The sequence below is a fragment of the Penicillium diatomitis genome (genome assembly GCF_028827545.1).
Source record: "Penicillium diatomitis strain IBT 30728 chromosome Unknown utg000005l_segment0_segment0, whole genome shotgun sequence".
In the NCBI taxonomy this organism is placed as follows: Eukaryota; Fungi; Ascomycota; class Eurotiomycetes; order Eurotiales; family Aspergillaceae; genus Penicillium; species Penicillium diatomitis.
Genome location: NW_026623177.1, coordinates 3218253 through 3234336, shown reverse-complemented (window position 1 = coordinate 3234336; position 16084 = coordinate 3218253). Strand labels below are relative to the sequence as shown.

General features: G+C 52.4%; 4 protein-coding genes across 4 annotated transcripts; 1 reads left to right on the top strand and 3 right to left on the bottom strand.

The window, feature by feature from the left end:
* Window positions 1-4815: 4815 nt before the first annotated feature.
* On the bottom strand, window positions 4816-5307 carry N7539_005547 (uncharacterized protein; the record flags this gene model as incomplete). The annotated part of the gene is made up of 1 exon (XM_056935149.1): window positions 4816-5307. The coding sequence occupies one exon, from the start codon at window positions 5305-5307 to the stop codon at window positions 4816-4818; it is 492 nt and encodes a 163-aa protein (XP_056790343.1).
* A 477-nt stretch (window positions 5308-5784) lies between these two features.
* On the top strand, window positions 5785-7841 carry N7539_005546 (uncharacterized protein; the record flags this gene model as incomplete). Its single annotated transcript, XM_056935148.1, has 6 exons — window positions 5785-5886; window positions 5950-6020; window positions 6142-6255; window positions 6357-6439; window positions 6518-6937; window positions 7027-7841. The coding sequence occupies 6 exons, from the start codon at window positions 5785-5787 to the stop codon at window positions 7839-7841; spliced, it is 1605 nt and encodes a 534-aa protein (XP_056790342.1).
* A 2030-nt stretch (window positions 7842-9871) lies between these two features.
* N7539_005545 (putative C6 transcription factor) lies at window positions 9872-12335 on the bottom strand (the record flags this gene model as incomplete). Its single annotated transcript, XM_056935147.1, has 6 exons — window positions 9872-10390; window positions 10453-11366; window positions 11427-11860; window positions 11947-11980; window positions 12094-12205; window positions 12270-12335. 6 exons carry the CDS (start codon window positions 12333-12335, stop codon window positions 9872-9874), a joined length of 2079 nt encoding a protein of 692 aa, XP_056790341.1.
* A 1939-nt stretch (window positions 12336-14274) lies between these two features.
* Window positions 14275-15564, bottom strand: N7539_005544 (aromatic ring-hydroxylating oxygenase subunit alpha; the record flags this gene model as incomplete). Its single annotated transcript, XM_056935146.1, has 1 exon — window positions 14275-15564. The coding sequence occupies one exon, from the start codon at window positions 15562-15564 to the stop codon at window positions 14275-14277; it is 1290 nt and encodes a 429-aa protein (XP_056790340.1).
* Between the last annotated feature and the right edge of the window lie 520 nt (window positions 15565-16084).

The following is a 16084-nucleotide window of genomic DNA, read 5'->3' as shown; positions in this document are numbered from 1 at the left end:
GAGTGGATCCCATGGCCCGCGGGATTGCGTACATGTATGGGGCGCAAGCGTCAACGTTCGCAAAAAAAGGGAGGTGTCCGGGGCACTGTATGGCTTCTTTGTGGAACGGACAAAGAGAGTAGACTGTGAATAGAATGGCCATCAGGAGGAACAAAGTGCCGTAGGTTGCTCATCCCATGTAGGCCTAAGAAGACGTAATACTCGCAGCATGCGTGTACGCGGCGTGCCAAGTTCTGGATGTGGGCCGTGGGCCACTGCTGTCGAGGCTTGAGAGATGCTATGGTCATGAGTCAAGGACCAAGCGAGGTAGCGCTTCCCTGGGCACGGTGACTGGCTCCAGCTTCACATTATCGTTAACCATGGTGGATATGTGTGGTGGAGGAACTTGGCTACAGTCTACACTTGCTTGCCAAGCCCAAGGGAAGGGTCCCGAGAGTGGTGCAAAGCGGAGCCTTTTCAGTCTCCGCCGCGGCCCCTGCGCTCTTTCGCTCCGCAACCTGACTTCCTGTAACGACGAAGAGTGCGAGTCCGAAAGAATGGGGATCCATCATCACCGCCATGTGGTCTGAATCGAAGTTTCATAGCTTCATAGCTTCAACGTGGGACCGCCTCCATCATAGGTGGCTTGGGGGGAGAGACTACAGTCCTCTCTTCTGGGCAGACGACCGGCTCAGCGACGTGGAATCAGCTTTCTGCAGTCTCGAGACACGTCAGTCTGGTGCCATTGTATTTCGAGAGATGTAGAACTGGTATGGTGGTGCCAGTGATACGAGTGGGATCATACGTCAGCTCTGTTGCGGGAGATTCCAAATCTCGGGTGTGTTGATTCCCTCTTGAGGAATCAGGAATCAATGGATACTCCACTGCTCACTATTCAGTACTCAGTGAGTCAGTTATACTCACTGACTCGGTCCTCCCATGCGCACGTGCACATGTGGGAGCCAGATTCCCTCGGGTCCATGGGAATGGCGGGAGTTCTACGCGAAACAACTTCGGAGAATCGCTGCGACGCCTTCACGCGATGCTGAATCAGATGAGGTTGTCGGGGATCTGAGGAGCGAGTCAACCACTGGTATGATCAACATTTGTCTCACGATCAAAGAGAGGCGGAAGCTAGGTCTTCCGCCTTCTTACGGGTGCCGATTCACCTGCGACAAGCACGGTAGGCTCGTGCAGGCAAGATCTAGCGTTGCTGAGCGGCAGGGCGGGAGAGCAAGATCGAGATGAAATCGCGCGAGGTGACCGCACCCCCATTCGTAAGACCCATCTGCTTTGATCTATAGAGGCGTAAGTCAAATGTCGTCTTGCTCAAGATGAGCCTATCATCCCTCCAGCTCATACTTGGTGTGGCACTGTGGCTTCAAGCTGGAGCTTGTGTTCCTCGCGTCCGATGTCACGTGGTTCATGCTCGACTGCCACACTCGGCAGTGCCGAGTGTGGCAGTAACAATGATCAGGGCGTACTTGCAGGTGGGGAGTTCTGCCGCAACCACAATCATCTTACTGCTTCTATTCACGAGTTCACAGTGGTTGCTTCGCTGCATGAACGTCTTCCGTCAGATCCAGGTTATGCGGATGCACCTGTCCTGTAAGACTTTTTGGATCTTGCGGGCGATTTATATTCTGCCTGTCAGGTTCCAATGGAAAACCACTCGCATATTAGGATCTACCTAGATATCCATTCTATCACTGTAGCAATAAGTATACCTATGCCCGTCCCTTACGATGAAACATTGTCAGTGCCAGAGCCACTGCGATCGTCGCTGATTGTGAAGATTTATTCTGCGTAGCTAGTGCCAATAACTGATAGACAGTACTAAGGTAGACCACTTGAGATAGACGATTGTTCAGTCATCGACATTCACCCTGCTGGTGTGTAGATATGCGGGGTTCAGCATGACCTCGGAAATGTGGAGGATCGGGATAGTGATACCGACAAACTGCCGAGACCATAGGCTGGGTTACTGTCGGGCAAGCTACTAGGCAGCCTACCAACCCACTGTACCCTCCAACTTATTGATAAGATACGGATGTGGCTTTCAATTTGAATATCTGCCGTAGATTCTAGAGAGTATCGCAAGACTATTGTCATAGAGATATACTGTTATCGTCTACCCGTAGCTGATAGAAGAGGTACATCCAAGTTGAGGAGAACGACCGGAGTGGTGGTTTCCAGACGGATCCTGATAGCAGTGTACTAACGCACCTGGACCGTCCGATAGGACAATGTGTAATCATCCCTGTCTCTCCCGTCTCTGGTGGCATGACTCCGCCTTATCACATGCAGCGACCGTACACTCGGATAGCTCGTCAGTTCAAACAATGACTATTGTTCAAATCTGGGGAATTCATTCTGCAGGAGACCCGACTCCGAGAATCACCCAGGGGAATAGAACCGACTTTGGCGCGGAGTTGATCATCTACGTGAAACACAGAGACATCACCTGGAGGATTTTTACATTTTTACACGGAGGTCAAGTCGAATCAACATAGACAGACGTACAATGTCGAAACACGCCATTTGAAAACAGATACAGTTAAAAAGCATGCTCCAAATGTACAGTTATACATAGCAAAGTCACCTTTTACTTCACTCAAGATAGAACATACGACATCACCCTACTATTCCCATATAGGTCAACCTGGAACCAGAACCTAGGCATACGTTAATCGTGTACGTAATACGACGCACCCAATAATAATCCCCGAGCGGAGATCGACAACTTGACTACCGCAAACCGCACCCACTTCACAAGCTGAGGTCCCTAACCGAGACCCGGACGGGAGACGGTCCAGTCTTGGCCGACACGTTTCAGACACAGCATCACGTCAATGAAGTCTCCGTGTTTGGTGGATGTCCACCGACATGTGTGGAGTGAGGACTCTGAACCGTGGAGGGATTGAGGCGGAGGCTAGGGGGACCTTCACCTTGAAGAACTTGTGTGTTGTCATCTTCGTCTGGGAAAGGTGCGGTCTCATTGATTCATCGTTAGTATCGAGATTGTGAGACTGGCACGAACCTGAGTCGCGAGTCACTAGAGTACCTAGTACCTAGTATCTAGTACCTAGCACCTATCAGGTAACTAGTTTAGATGGGTGTACACTGTACAGTGCACACTGCACTGGGACCGTGACTGCAGTAGTGACCTGGACTGTCACTGATGAGAGAAACCATCCATAGTGACCAGGGCAGGGATGAGATTTTGAACATGTGTAAATTACATCGATGGTGACTGGATAGCCAAGAGCAACAAGAACGCATGGACCGCGGATTTTGCCCCGGTCGCAACAAGTTCGCTCAGTCGTGTCATCTTGAATTTCTCGATAAAAACTTGCTATACTGAATTCCCGCATGACTACATAGTACATACATCTTTTATCCATGTCGGTGGAAAGAGGAGATCACCGGGAATGTAACTGTTTCGAGCAATGACCCGATAGTCGTATGTAGTAGTAAAATCACTTCAAGACAGCATCAAGTCCTCCTTTGCCTCCGGACAAGGGAAAGCGCAGCTTTTACTCTTTGGAATCTGGTCGCCTTCTGCGCTCTGGCCGCCTTGGCACGGGAATATTCGACCGAGCCACGAGACTGGTAGTTTGCTAGATTGAGGTACAGTAATCTTAGACTCGCGATGCCGACCTCTGCCTTCATATAAGGAAAGGTGGTTAGTTCATGTCCTAGTGATCATTGTCGATTATTAATAGGTGGTAAACGGGTCTTGGTGGCCCGTTGCCACAATCTCGGCGACCGAAAATGCGGGTATTGAGCAATTCTCCACGGTTATGTCGGTTAGTAGTGAAGGACTAGGAATGGATGTCAAGGGTACGAGTCTGACTGTAGTCAGAGTACAGTGTACTCCATCGAGGCCGTCAAGGGCCATCCACAATGACGGGATGATCTTCGGCGGAGAATTCAATAGTTTGTCTTTTGACATCCCACACTGTAGCCACGTGCTGTGATTCATCACCTGAACCCGTAGATAGCTTCGGATGCATCGCGATGACAGCTGAGAAATAAAGCCTGCTACAGTTCCGATGGCGGCCCTATCATCATTGTTATTGAGAGTGATTGCGCTGCAGCAGGCATGGGATAACTGACACAGGGGTAAATCGAGGGAGAGAGTGTGCAGTTGTGAACCTGCCTCCACGAGGTATTGTGCATGCATCGCGGCGTGTCTGCGTGGAATGGCGGAAAGGTACCTGGGTCTCGTCAAGACCGAGGCCAATTGATAGTGATATATGTTGCTGGTGTCTCATCAAGGGGTTGACCCATAGTGAATCCTCAAACCCGAGATCATAGCTGATTGCTTATCGAAATATCTCGTCCACCACAAGTGAGTGGTACACCGGTTAGCAGAACCCGACAAGGCTGGCCCAATGTGGCGGACGGTAGGTTTCCACGGTCCACGATGTCCCAAAGATCCCAGAGTTGTGCAAGTCTCCATCCCGCATCCACTGATTCAGTCGTCTCCACCACTCGCGAACTTGCGACCGCGCAAAAAAAAAGGCAATTCTTGATCGAGAATTGGTTCATGCCGATCATCCATAGTTTGGAACTTTGGAGAAACCTTCCATACCGGCTAATGTTTGTAGCACCGACTCCCGAGTCCGACAAGGCAACGGGGCAGCGGCGAGTGTTGTCTATGACTGTATGACTGAATACGCACAAGACGTTCTTGTCTAGGACCACCAGTTGCAGGAGTCCGAATAGGGGCCTTTATTCTCATGTCTGCACTAGAGCACGTACCCTGTAGTCTGTGTGACATGACTATGAGAGTATGGGGTATATTCTCGTTCCCTACGTAAGAACGATCCCCTAGTGCGATGCCTGGTCAGCCGTCTCCACCTCGAGCAAGAACCAGCAGTGTACCACCGCTTCTGTACCAGAGTATAGTTCAAGAAGAGTGCCAAAGCTCGATGTGGCGAGCTCGGTCGGTCGGTCGGTCGGTAGCATGGCCCGGTCCATAGTCCACATTCCACCCCCATTGCTCCGCAACATGATTGTGTAAGAAAAGGTGCCGATGCTCGACCCAGTCAGATTAAAGTCTGGTGCGCGAGAATCTGCAAGACGGGAGCTCGAGCATGCAACGGAACACTGAAGAAGATTATCACCAGCCTTCATCAGGAAGGTCAGAGGGGCAGAAACAGCGGTGATTCGCAGTGGATGCCCCAGACGTGCATTGTGGCAGGAAGAGACCAGGATGGGAGAAGCGGCCATCTCATCTCGCCTCTGCAGGGCTGCTGGATCCGAAACTCTATGCTCCAGAAATGCAGCTTTGAGCACCAGTCGTTGAAGTCCCCCTGTCATCTTGTACCTTTGGCAAAGGTACCAAAGCCAAGATAGTACTGTGAGCCTGTGAGAACTGAGGGACTGATGTACTGTAGCAGGGGTTGCCTCGACTGCTTGACGAGTACTGTAGGTCGCATTAGAACCTTCACCTCGTCTGCTGTCCTGCAGATCTCTCCGGTAGCCGGCCTGGTGCGACAGGTCGCTGTACCAGTGTAGGTTCAGCACTGGCGTCTCTTGCTTCTGGTCTGCTTCCAGCCTTTCCACGCTCTCCATCTCGATGCTGATCGCCATCTCTCGTCTCCACTTTCCACGAAGGATCTCGGGTCGGCTGGCTGTGATTGGCAATGACCCCCCAAGAACGGAGCCTGTCTTTGCAAAAGAGCGGCCCCTTAACAATCGAGCCGTGCCCACTGCTGCCCCGGACATTTCGAGATTTCCTTCGAGCCAGCTCTTTTTCCTTCTGGTCCGTGGGAGTCGGATCATTCACCAAATATCATGTTGAGCGACAAGGAGACCATGGCCCATGAGGTCGGCCTGGAAGGCAGTTCGCAAGATGACCGCGACATGCAGCGGCTGGGTAAAGTCCAGCAACTCAAGGTAAGTGAAGAAGAGGCTACTGTGGGGGGGGGGCGCCGTCGCAATTAGTCTGACCCGCAGTAGAGAAATTTCCGCTTCTACTCTATTCTGGGGTTCACAACGACGTTGATGGCCACATGGGAGTCAATATTGCTGTACGTTCATGCGCACACAAAATACAACAAGATAGGATCGTGATGGTTCACGTTTTAAGTTCGCGGTCGCCAATTGTGTCGTTCCACGAGACTAATCGCAATCGTTTCTCGAACCGCGCAGTACCGCAACATATGGCTTGATCGATGGAGGACGCGCCGGCATGATCTATGTCTATATCGGCTCGTTTGTTGGATTTTTCGCATCGGTGATTTCGATGGCGGAGATTTCGTCAGTGTATGTTGAGCCGCGGGGACGTCGAAGCCCCCCTCCCCCCCCCCCCCAAAAAAGAGTTTTCCATGGAAACTTCCAACGTCTTAACACTTCGCATCGCACAGTTCGCCAACGTCTGGAGGTCAATATCACTGGGTCAGTGAGTTTGCCGCGCCTCGCTGGCAACGATTCTTGAGCTACCTGACCGGTAAGTTGGTTGTGCTGCGCGTGGATATGAACTCTCGTACTTTGCAATGCTCTCGACCTTGTCCTGACCCCTTTCTAGGATGGCTCTCCGTCTTGGGATGGCAAGCCGCATTTGCCAGTATTTGTTTCCTCTGCGGCACACTCATCCAGGGACTCCTCGTCTTCAACTATTCCGCACCAGGCGGATATGTATACGGGTACGAGCGCTGGCACGGAACCCTGTTGACGATCGCGATCGCCGCCATTGGTACCCTGGTGAACACCTATGGCGCCAAATTCCTGCCCTCTCTAGAAGGCGTCATTCTGTGTCTGCATCTGTTCGGGTTCGTGGCCGTTCTCGTGCCCATGTGGGCCATGTCTCCTGGCCACGCTCCCTCCTCCGAGGTGTGGACCGTCTTTTCAAACGACGGCGGCTGGATAAGTATGGGACTGGCGTGTCTCGTCGGACAGTTGACTCCCATCTTTTCATGGACTGGACCTGATGCTGCCACGCATATGGGTAAGTGTTAACCACCATTCACTTTCCCTACACATCCTCGATCAACGCAACGCTGACCACGCCTTTTTCTTTTTTTTCTCTCACTTTAGCCGAGGAGGTCCAAAATGCCGGATTCGTCGTCCCCTGGTGCATGGTTTCCACGGCCTTGATCAACGGCGGACTCGGCTTCATCATGCTCATCACCCTCCTCTATAACATGGGCGATCTCACCGAGGTGGTCAACGCCGCCAGCGGCTTCGGTTTCATCCCCGCCGTGCAACACGCGACGGGCTCCGTCGCCGCGACCAACGGCGTCGCGGCCATCATCCTCATCATGGAAGTCTGCAGCGCCATCGGCATCCTCGCCACGGCCTCTCGCCAAACCTTCGCGTTTGCCCGCGACCACGCGCTCCCGTTCTCCGGCGCGCTGGCCCGCGTCGATCGCCGCACCCAAATCCCTACCATCTCCGTCCTCGTGTCCACCATCATCACCGTCCTGCTCAGCCTCATCAACATCGGCTCCACCGCCGCCTTCAACGCCATCGCCTCCGTCATGATTGCCGCCCTCTTCACCACGTACATTCTCTCCATTGCCTCGTTTATCCGCGCTCGTTTCCAACCCGGTGGAATCCCGCCTTCGCGCTTCTCGCTCGGCTCCCTGGGCCTGCCGATCAATGTCTTCTCCGTGGCCTATCTGTGCTTCGCGATCATTTTCACCTTCTTCCCGACGACGGCGGCGCCCACGCCCGTGAACATGAATTGGTCGATTCTGGTGTTTGGGGTCGTGGTCATTTTCGCCGTGGTGCAGTACATGGCGCATGGTCGGAGGGTTTATCAGGCTCCTGTGACGCAGGTGCAGAGGGAGTCGAGAGAGGATGCGGACGCGGTTGTGTCGTCGCAAGGATTTCAGGATTTGAAGGGATGATTCTTGTTTTCTGTTCATAGCTTTATCATTATATATTCAGGGGGTGCAGCGATCATTTTGAGGGCGTTTTCCTGTTCAGATATTTTGCTTCTGTTCCTGCTGGGCCTCCTCCAACCGGGGACGTTCTTGTCTATTTACACGATCATTGAATTGATCATACGATCTGTCGCTTCGACCGAGTGGTATATTTGTCATCGTATTCTACGTGCTGAATTGATCATCAGCGCAACGCAACGTGAATGAGGTGGGATATACCTGACTTATTGTAGATTGCAATTTGTCGTTGGTGTGCAGGAGCAAAGGAATCCAAACAGGATGAGCATGCTGACTACCGAGATTATTATCGGTCCATACCTTACCTCCTAAAGCCCGATCAACTAATCAGTAACCTAAGTACTAGTATTGTAGTGAGGGGAAAGAGCTAGAAGAGAACAATCCAGAGAACAGAATGCACAATGGACCGAAGGACACATGACCAGCCAGCTACCTGTAAGCCCCAAAAAGGTCGGGACAGTTCAGGGATCAAGAGGAATCGATGAGAATTTCCATCAGCCCGGACATTACAAACTATATAGGCCAGATCCTGGCATGTCGAGCAGTACTTTTGTGTGTATATGGTTCCACAAACAGATACCTTGACGTGTTCTTCATTCAACTACGTTTAATGTTATAACAGAAGCTATAGAGCACTCGTACTTTACTTCCCCAAGTCACCTTGTCTTCTAATCCGTCTTGAGCGAGCCATCGGGGCTCTCTCTGATTGGCGCTGAGTATCCCCCCATGACAGAATCAGTCACGGGACACAACTGGTGATACCCTTGTTTCGGCGAAGGCCATCCGCATTGTCTTCGAGACCTGAACCTGCATGAGACTTTCCAGGTCTCCTTGAATGACAGCCTGAGTTTGCCACCTACCGACTGGAGCTGGGATAAAGTATTGTGGGAACTGCAATTATATCAGCTTGCACGCCGCGCCGCACTTTCAAAACGGGTGTACACGGGCATCCCTCGATCGCCCTGAAAACCCAAACCTTGACTTCAAGACTTGATGTTACGGATGCTGATGAGCGACTGAGATTCCCTTTTGGAGATTCCTATACTTCACAGTTACGTGAAGGAGGGAAACATCGGAGACCCTATACACTGCACAGTCAGTGAAGGAAATCTTGCTTAGTTCCAGAGCTGCAATCCTGATCGATTCTCTTGCCAGATGTCCAGACGTGTGGCGGTCGGGCTCTCCTACTAGTCAATCAGCGATCCTGGATAGGGTTATGTACTATCGGGGCTGGATCAGGAGATGAGGAAAATCACGAGGGATTAGGTATTGACGCACAAGGTAGTGTCTCAATAGATGAGGGATGGTGGGTAAAAGCTTGCCGACAGGTCCAAGCCGAGATTTGTTGCACACCGACCGATGCTGAAAATGCCAAGGTTATCAGTCTCACAGTTTTGGATGATCTACTTGCATTTGGTGGCGGTGGCACTATCCGTCAATAGGTGCAGTCTGCACAGCGCAGATTGGGGGTGGCATGGGATCCGCCGCTTACTTTGCGGGAACCGGTACCGCGTTGCGTTGGTCATTGAAACAGCGTCATAAGGCTGCCAGGGCGCTTGAAGGCGATCAAAAGAAAGTTTGCTCCGATGGGACAGGCTTCTGGTTGCTGAGACTGCTTAGGTGGATCAAGACTTGTGTGGCATCGCAAACTGCGGATCTCGGGGGCTTGTCGCAAAGGCATAGAGACCAAAATGGGCGTGAGTTGCGTCGGGGCCTGTCAAAAAGTCTTTTTTTTTTCTTTTTCGGCAATTGATGAGGCGCTTTGGAAACAAAGTATCGCAAGGATGGGGGCTGGATGGTCATTTCCGGGTCTTTGATGGCTGCCTTTTGGTAAGACTGTCGTGGAGCCTTTTGAGGGCGGGGCGACTTTTGTCTTTTCTTTGGATGCGGGTTTCTCAGCCCACAACGGGGTGATTTTCCTGGGATACTCGTCAAATGAGCAATGATTGAAATGCAAGTCAATGAGTATTACAATCTCATAAATTTCCATAATCCCACCATGTCGAAAATCCATCGATGCTTCCCAGGGCAGACTCCGACTCCGGATAACCGAGTGTATCCATGTCAATAAATTGGGGCGGCTCAGTCCAGAGCCACGGGGTGTTGGTCATCAAGCTATCGGCGGGAGCAACCAGCTTGTCAACCCCGTCTGTAGTCACGGGTGGCTCGGGCGCAGATTTCCTCCGTTGTGGTAAATTGGGTGGTAGGTGAGCAGCAGATCCACCGTCAGTGGTGTTGACTGTGATATCGGGGGACATTGCGACGATAATCTCAAGCGTGGATGAGAGGTCTTCCATCTCGTCACGTGCACCGGCAGGGCTCAGTGAGGGGTGTAATAGCCCAGCTGCGGCAGTCTCTTGGGAAGTTGGCGTGCAATTGACCTGAAGGAGCTCCCACATGAGCGGGATACTCAGCAAAATCTTTGAGGGCTCCCAGTCAAAGTCGACCTTGTCGGACCCGGATGCGATGCGTGTCATCTTGTCAAGTGTTTGATTCTGCGCCGGGAAATTAATGTCGATTCTCAATCAGCCTCATGCAGCCCGAGTCCTTTACTTACTAGTTTCTCGCACGCAGGAGAAAAGGAGACGAAGCTCTTCAAAAATCTTCTGCATTTGGTGAAATCAGTCTTGGATTTGAACTTCAGCCGTGGGTCGGCCGCACAGCAATAGTAAAGATGGACGGTGGCCGCAATAGCGGCAGCATGGCCAAAGAAAGGATCAATGAGTCGCAGCTTCTTCTCGGATACCATGTCAATCAACCGAACGATCCAGGTCGCATGAAGCAGAACCAGCTCAGACGATCGCCTCCAGAAGGTGTTGGGTATTGTCAATTTGTGATTGTATTGGGATGCGACGATGTACAGAAACGGATGGTTGAGAACGGTGAGGATGGAGTGATAGGTGAATTGAAACTTTAGCCAGGGAGCCCAGTAGACTGGATTCGCTCGCACTTCCTCGGCTCTTCGCTCGTAGAATCGGACCGAGTCATATCGGTGGCACAGCGACAGCTTATTCTCTAGCTCTGTGACATCGGATAGCACCTGAGTGTATAATGAATCATGCCTCCAGGGCTCCTTGAGACGATTCTGTGCGCAATCGAAAACGTACGATCTGACACGGCTCCAGATCCACCCGAAATGAAGCGCCAGACTCCAGATGCCGAGATCCGAGGACGCGGTGCAGCCTACCTCATCCATGGGAAAGGGTGGCGGCCTTGTATCAAGGTCTCTGAAGGGAGTGAGCTCGTCATTTGACGAGACGTAGAACGACCTCAAGACCTCCGCGGGCACACTCAGGACATCGTGAATCTGACCATAGGTCTGATCCAAGCACTGTAAGCTCCAGAAGAGTCTTTTCTTACGCTCTGCCGATGAACAGTGGATTCCGTACGTGGAGTGAAGATCTAGCATTGCTGAGCGGCAGAGCTGCAGAGCCAGACCGAGATGAAATCGCGCGAGGTGACCGTTCCCATCTACCAGATCCGTCAGCTTCGATATTTAGCACAAGAACACTCTCTACTGCCGGAGCTCACCAAGGAATGAAGAGTAGGAAAGTAAGCAAAGACTCTCGATCGTCTCCAGCTCTACCGTCCCATTGGCGATGCGAAGCATGACTAATGTTCGTGCACTATCGCCATAATGCAACAGCTCATCGCGTTCTGTTGAAAAGCGAGCTGTGAGAGTCAGGATGCTGCAGACCAGCTCTTCGGAGATGTAACTCGTGTCTTTGACTTCTTCGCGGTCAAAGCACCAGATGGGTTGTCGGTGACAGTACTGAAAATACAGATCGATGGCCTGTGAGATGCGTGACGATGGGCTAATCTTTGAATCCTCGAAACCCAACCCGAGAAGGAAAGGATCGTTCATGGACGACCCACATTCGGCGGAAGATGCACAGGAGCCGGCAGAATATGCCGCTTCCTGATTGTCGTGATTCCCGCCTCGACCTTGGTCCTGTGATAGAGTCCTAGATGACGTGTGAGATGAAGAGCATCTTGAGAGCATTGAAAAAAGAAAAAAAAGAAACTCGGAATCTTTAGAGGTGATGCATACCGGCCACCACTTAGGATGAGATTCACTTTCTCCTCTAGATACGCAAGTCTGTCGGCCTTTTTTCCGCATTGAAGCAGTGACATGATCAGTTTCGTGAGCTGACCAAAAGCAAGTCGATGAAAGCCCATCACTTTGAGGGAAACCTACCGAGGGGCCGTTCCGGGAACCTCTCGTCACGGGGGTGTAGTGACACTCCTGATTCAATCGCACACAGCTCGAGCAGGCTGGCTTTTCTGCGGGACAACGTGTTTTTTTTCGTCTATGGAATGATCAGTCATGGGAAATTGGAGATCTGAAAGACATATGGCAGGTCATCCTGCGACGACGGACCTGCAATTCAGACAAGCCTCGTGCGAGCGGAGTCGTCCTCGGGTGCCTTCCCGTGGCATTGTGGAAGAGCAGAGCAGGGCCGCCTAATGGAAAAAAAAGCACTTTCGGGCTGTTCAATTAGATACTTGGACTATGGAAGATCAATGTGTCCTGGGTGGACAGAGATAGAGTGACGATGGAAGAAGTGGTGATGATGGTAGGTCTGTTGGAGAGTATAGACACCAAAGACTCGAGACAGCGAGGTGATAGGGAAAAGGAGGAGTGGAGGAGGGCCGTCTGATAAGCTGTTCTCCACTCCGAGTGCGGAGACCCGACGAAGAGGGGTTCCTTCTCGGCTGGAATGACGGGAAGATGATAACACAGCTGTGGATGTCAGCGGAACGGACTGAACATACCCAGCCACAGAGTATATGGTACATTTGAGTATTGTAGACCTGTTACCTATGTACCTAGGTACCGCGTACCTACTACTATAAAATATGTAACCATGTACTACAGTACCTTATAGAGATACTTTGACTAAGCCTTGTATTGGAGAAAGTCAAATCATGAAACGGAATGGACAACGAGCCACCAGCACAGAAATGCTCCGCATCAGAAACCAGGGAGAGGGATCGAGTCAAGTGATACGTAATCTAGTACACTCTCCAGATTGGAACTCTCGTCAACTCTACCCGGTGTATGATGATCTCCAAATTTACTTAGTCCGGGAGAGTGGTAGAAGAAACTTGGAGTGTGCACGGTTTGTGCTCTTCGGGTTACCCCAGGCAAGGCTGCACTGCACGTTACGCGGATCCGCTCTTGTGGATCGGGGGTGCCAATCACCACGTACAGATCACTCGTCGGCGATGGTCCGTGGAGGGGGATGATCGGGTCGCGTGATGTAATTGGCAAACGTTACTCGAAAAAGAGGGAAGAGAAAGTATCTTGAAACTTGGCACTGACTCTAGCTCCCGGCTTGCTCCCGCGGTGGTTTATTTACCGATTCAACCGGTGTATGTATACTGCAGTAGGATCTCTGAGTATGGCGTTTTCATCTATTGGGTTACTGCCCCGTAGATGCGTAGATCACCACAGCAAGGACGAGTGACAGGTACTAGGAGTGAAAGTATCTGACGAGGCAGGTATCCAGTACAGTATCGTAGTCACGATGTTATCGAGAGGGATCATGCTCGATTTGCTGTAGATAAGACAACCCCAAGCCCACAGTCAGTCCATGATCCGGCCCGCTGTTTATCTCGAGCCAGCGGCTGCAAGAATGAAGCAAATGTGAACGCGATGCGAAACCTTGGGCTCCACCCCGTAGGAAAGAGCGGGGGTTACTGGGGATCGCCGATAAGAAGAACAAAGAACGAGGACGATCACAACGAGTACTTGCAAACCCATTTCCAGCCATTGACTGTGCAGCACTGTCGCCCTGCCCGACGTGGCAGAATTGCTGCCACCCGGTACTGTAGAAGTGCCTACGATCTGCAGTACCTCAAGAATTCAAGATAATCAGCAAAGAAAAATACAAAACCGCTAACTTATCGGGTCGATCAAATCCTTCCCGCGTTCATCCCGCCCTTGAATGGAAACCCAACGGGACAAACAAACTTCTGGAAAGTCGAGAACACACATAGAGATAAGAACGGTCCATTGAGGGGTTCTATTGTAATCGTTATCGTCGAGAGAATCCAATCTCGATGCATACATGCAAACCAGGTGTAAAGAACCCAATGATCCAGCTGAAGAAGACAATGCCCGTAAGATGCAAATGAAGGGGAAAAAAGAGGAAGGAAAAAAGAAAGAAAGAAAAAAAAAAAAAAAAAAAAAAACAGGTCATCTGACTCGAACAAGCCAAACAGCCCCCCTCGCCTCCGGACAATTGCTGCCTTGGATGGGATGAGACTGACTTGGCTACGACCCCGAATCCAGACACCCTCTGTACAGTAGTGTACAGGGTACAGTGTACGGTCACTACAGAGTACACCTTCAGTGGATCCAATTTCCATGCATTCAGTATGCCAGTGCCGGGTTGGCCGACTGACACGCTGCACTACCGTGACAGCCGGGCTCGAGCGTCGCGCAGTCTCCATCGGTCTGGCCCGGCGCCTGCAGCCGAGCACAGAAGTCTAGATCCCCGCGGCTGGTCGTCGCGTCCGTGGGAAGGATCTGCCGCGACGGCCAGATCTCATGACCGGCACTTTCTTCCCTGTGGCGAAACTCGGTCATCAGGTCGCGGACCTGACTGGCAAAGTTCAGGGGACTCGTCTCCAAGAGTGTCGCCCACGGTTCACTGCCAGACGACGACTTGCTCGCGTCGAGGTGGGTTTGAGTCGCTTCGAAGAGCCGTCTTTCCTCGGCCAGAGTGCGCTGGAGACGCGCGTCGATCTGATCAATCGCCTGGTCCGTGGCCCCGTCCTTGCGGAACACCTCGAAGCGCATCGATGTGGTCGTGGACGCGGTCGGCACACAGCGTTCAATCAGGAGAGCGCTGGGCATGACCATGACCGATGTATTGGGGAAGAAGGAGGCGGCCGCCAGGCTGTTTTCTCCTTGTTCATCCTCTTTCGTCTCCGCATCCAACGGCGCTGCCGAGCTGGGATCTGCGCCCGAGGCGCGGTGCAGAGGATCGCCCGTCCGACCAGCGCAGATCCCTCGCGTGGCTCGGTCATAGTTGCCCGCCAAGATTTTCCAATTGAACTCCCCCGTTGTCTCCAGGACGTGGTCAAACCGGTATTCCTCCGCGTGGAAAGCGCCGTGCAACTGGGCCGCCAGGTCCACTCCATGCGCTTCCTCCTCCCAGGCCATCTCGGGTGTCTCTGCCCCGTCCAAATTCACCCAGATGAACCCGTGGGTATCTGTGTGGGCATGGATCGAGAGAAGGCCGTTCTTGCTCTTATCAAAGCCGGTCAGGTCCTGATATCCAGGCGCCTTGGCCAGTTTCCCGTTGAGACTATACGACCAGCCGTGGTATTTACAAGAGAAGATTCGGGACGTGCCGCGGTCCTCGGTGACCACGGGGAACGCCCGATGGCGGCACACATTGTGAAAGGCATTCACCGTGCCGTCTTTGTCCCGGATCAAGATGATGTTGAAGCCGGCAAGATCCAATCGCACCCAATCCCCGGTTTTGGAGAAGCGTGACGAGTGGGTCGTGAGCAGCCACTGGCGGGAGAAGATCGCCCGGCGCTCGAGCTGGAAGAGCGCGGGAGATGTGTACCACGAGGTGGGCAGTCGTCCCGTCGCAGACTGGGGGTGTGCCTGCGAGAGCTCCTCGTCGAGCAGGGCACCACTCTGTGCCATTGAAACCTTTCGTGCTGGAGATGGGAGTCTGTAGCCCAAGACCGAAGCAAACGTCCTTGACGTAGAACACCCCAACTGTACTTATGGAAGAGTGGGTGACCGAGGGTGAAAATTGGGCTGGTGAAAGGGTGACAGAGGGATTAGAGGATTGATCCGTCGCACTTCTTAGGGTGCCTCGATTGGGGGAGGGATCTATATACAGTTCCGTTGGTGTCTCCAACCTCATAGTGATGCCTGGATACCCTCAGCTGGGACGGAGGCTCGCAGCAACCTTTCCGATCACAAGACCGGGAGCCAGCTGGGAGCGGGCCCAGAGGCCCAGCCCGTTTCCAACGGGTTCACAGCTGTTCAGGGTTGGGGGTCCCCCTCCTCTGGACGATCAGCGGTGCCCCGCAGCCGACTGCCTGGGACGCCACCTTCGGCGCAGTCGGTTCCCGGCTCCGCTACTTCTTCCCCCCACTTTGAGAGGGGGGCCGACGATCTCATCCGATAAGCTGTCAATTACAACGTTGAGGGCAGG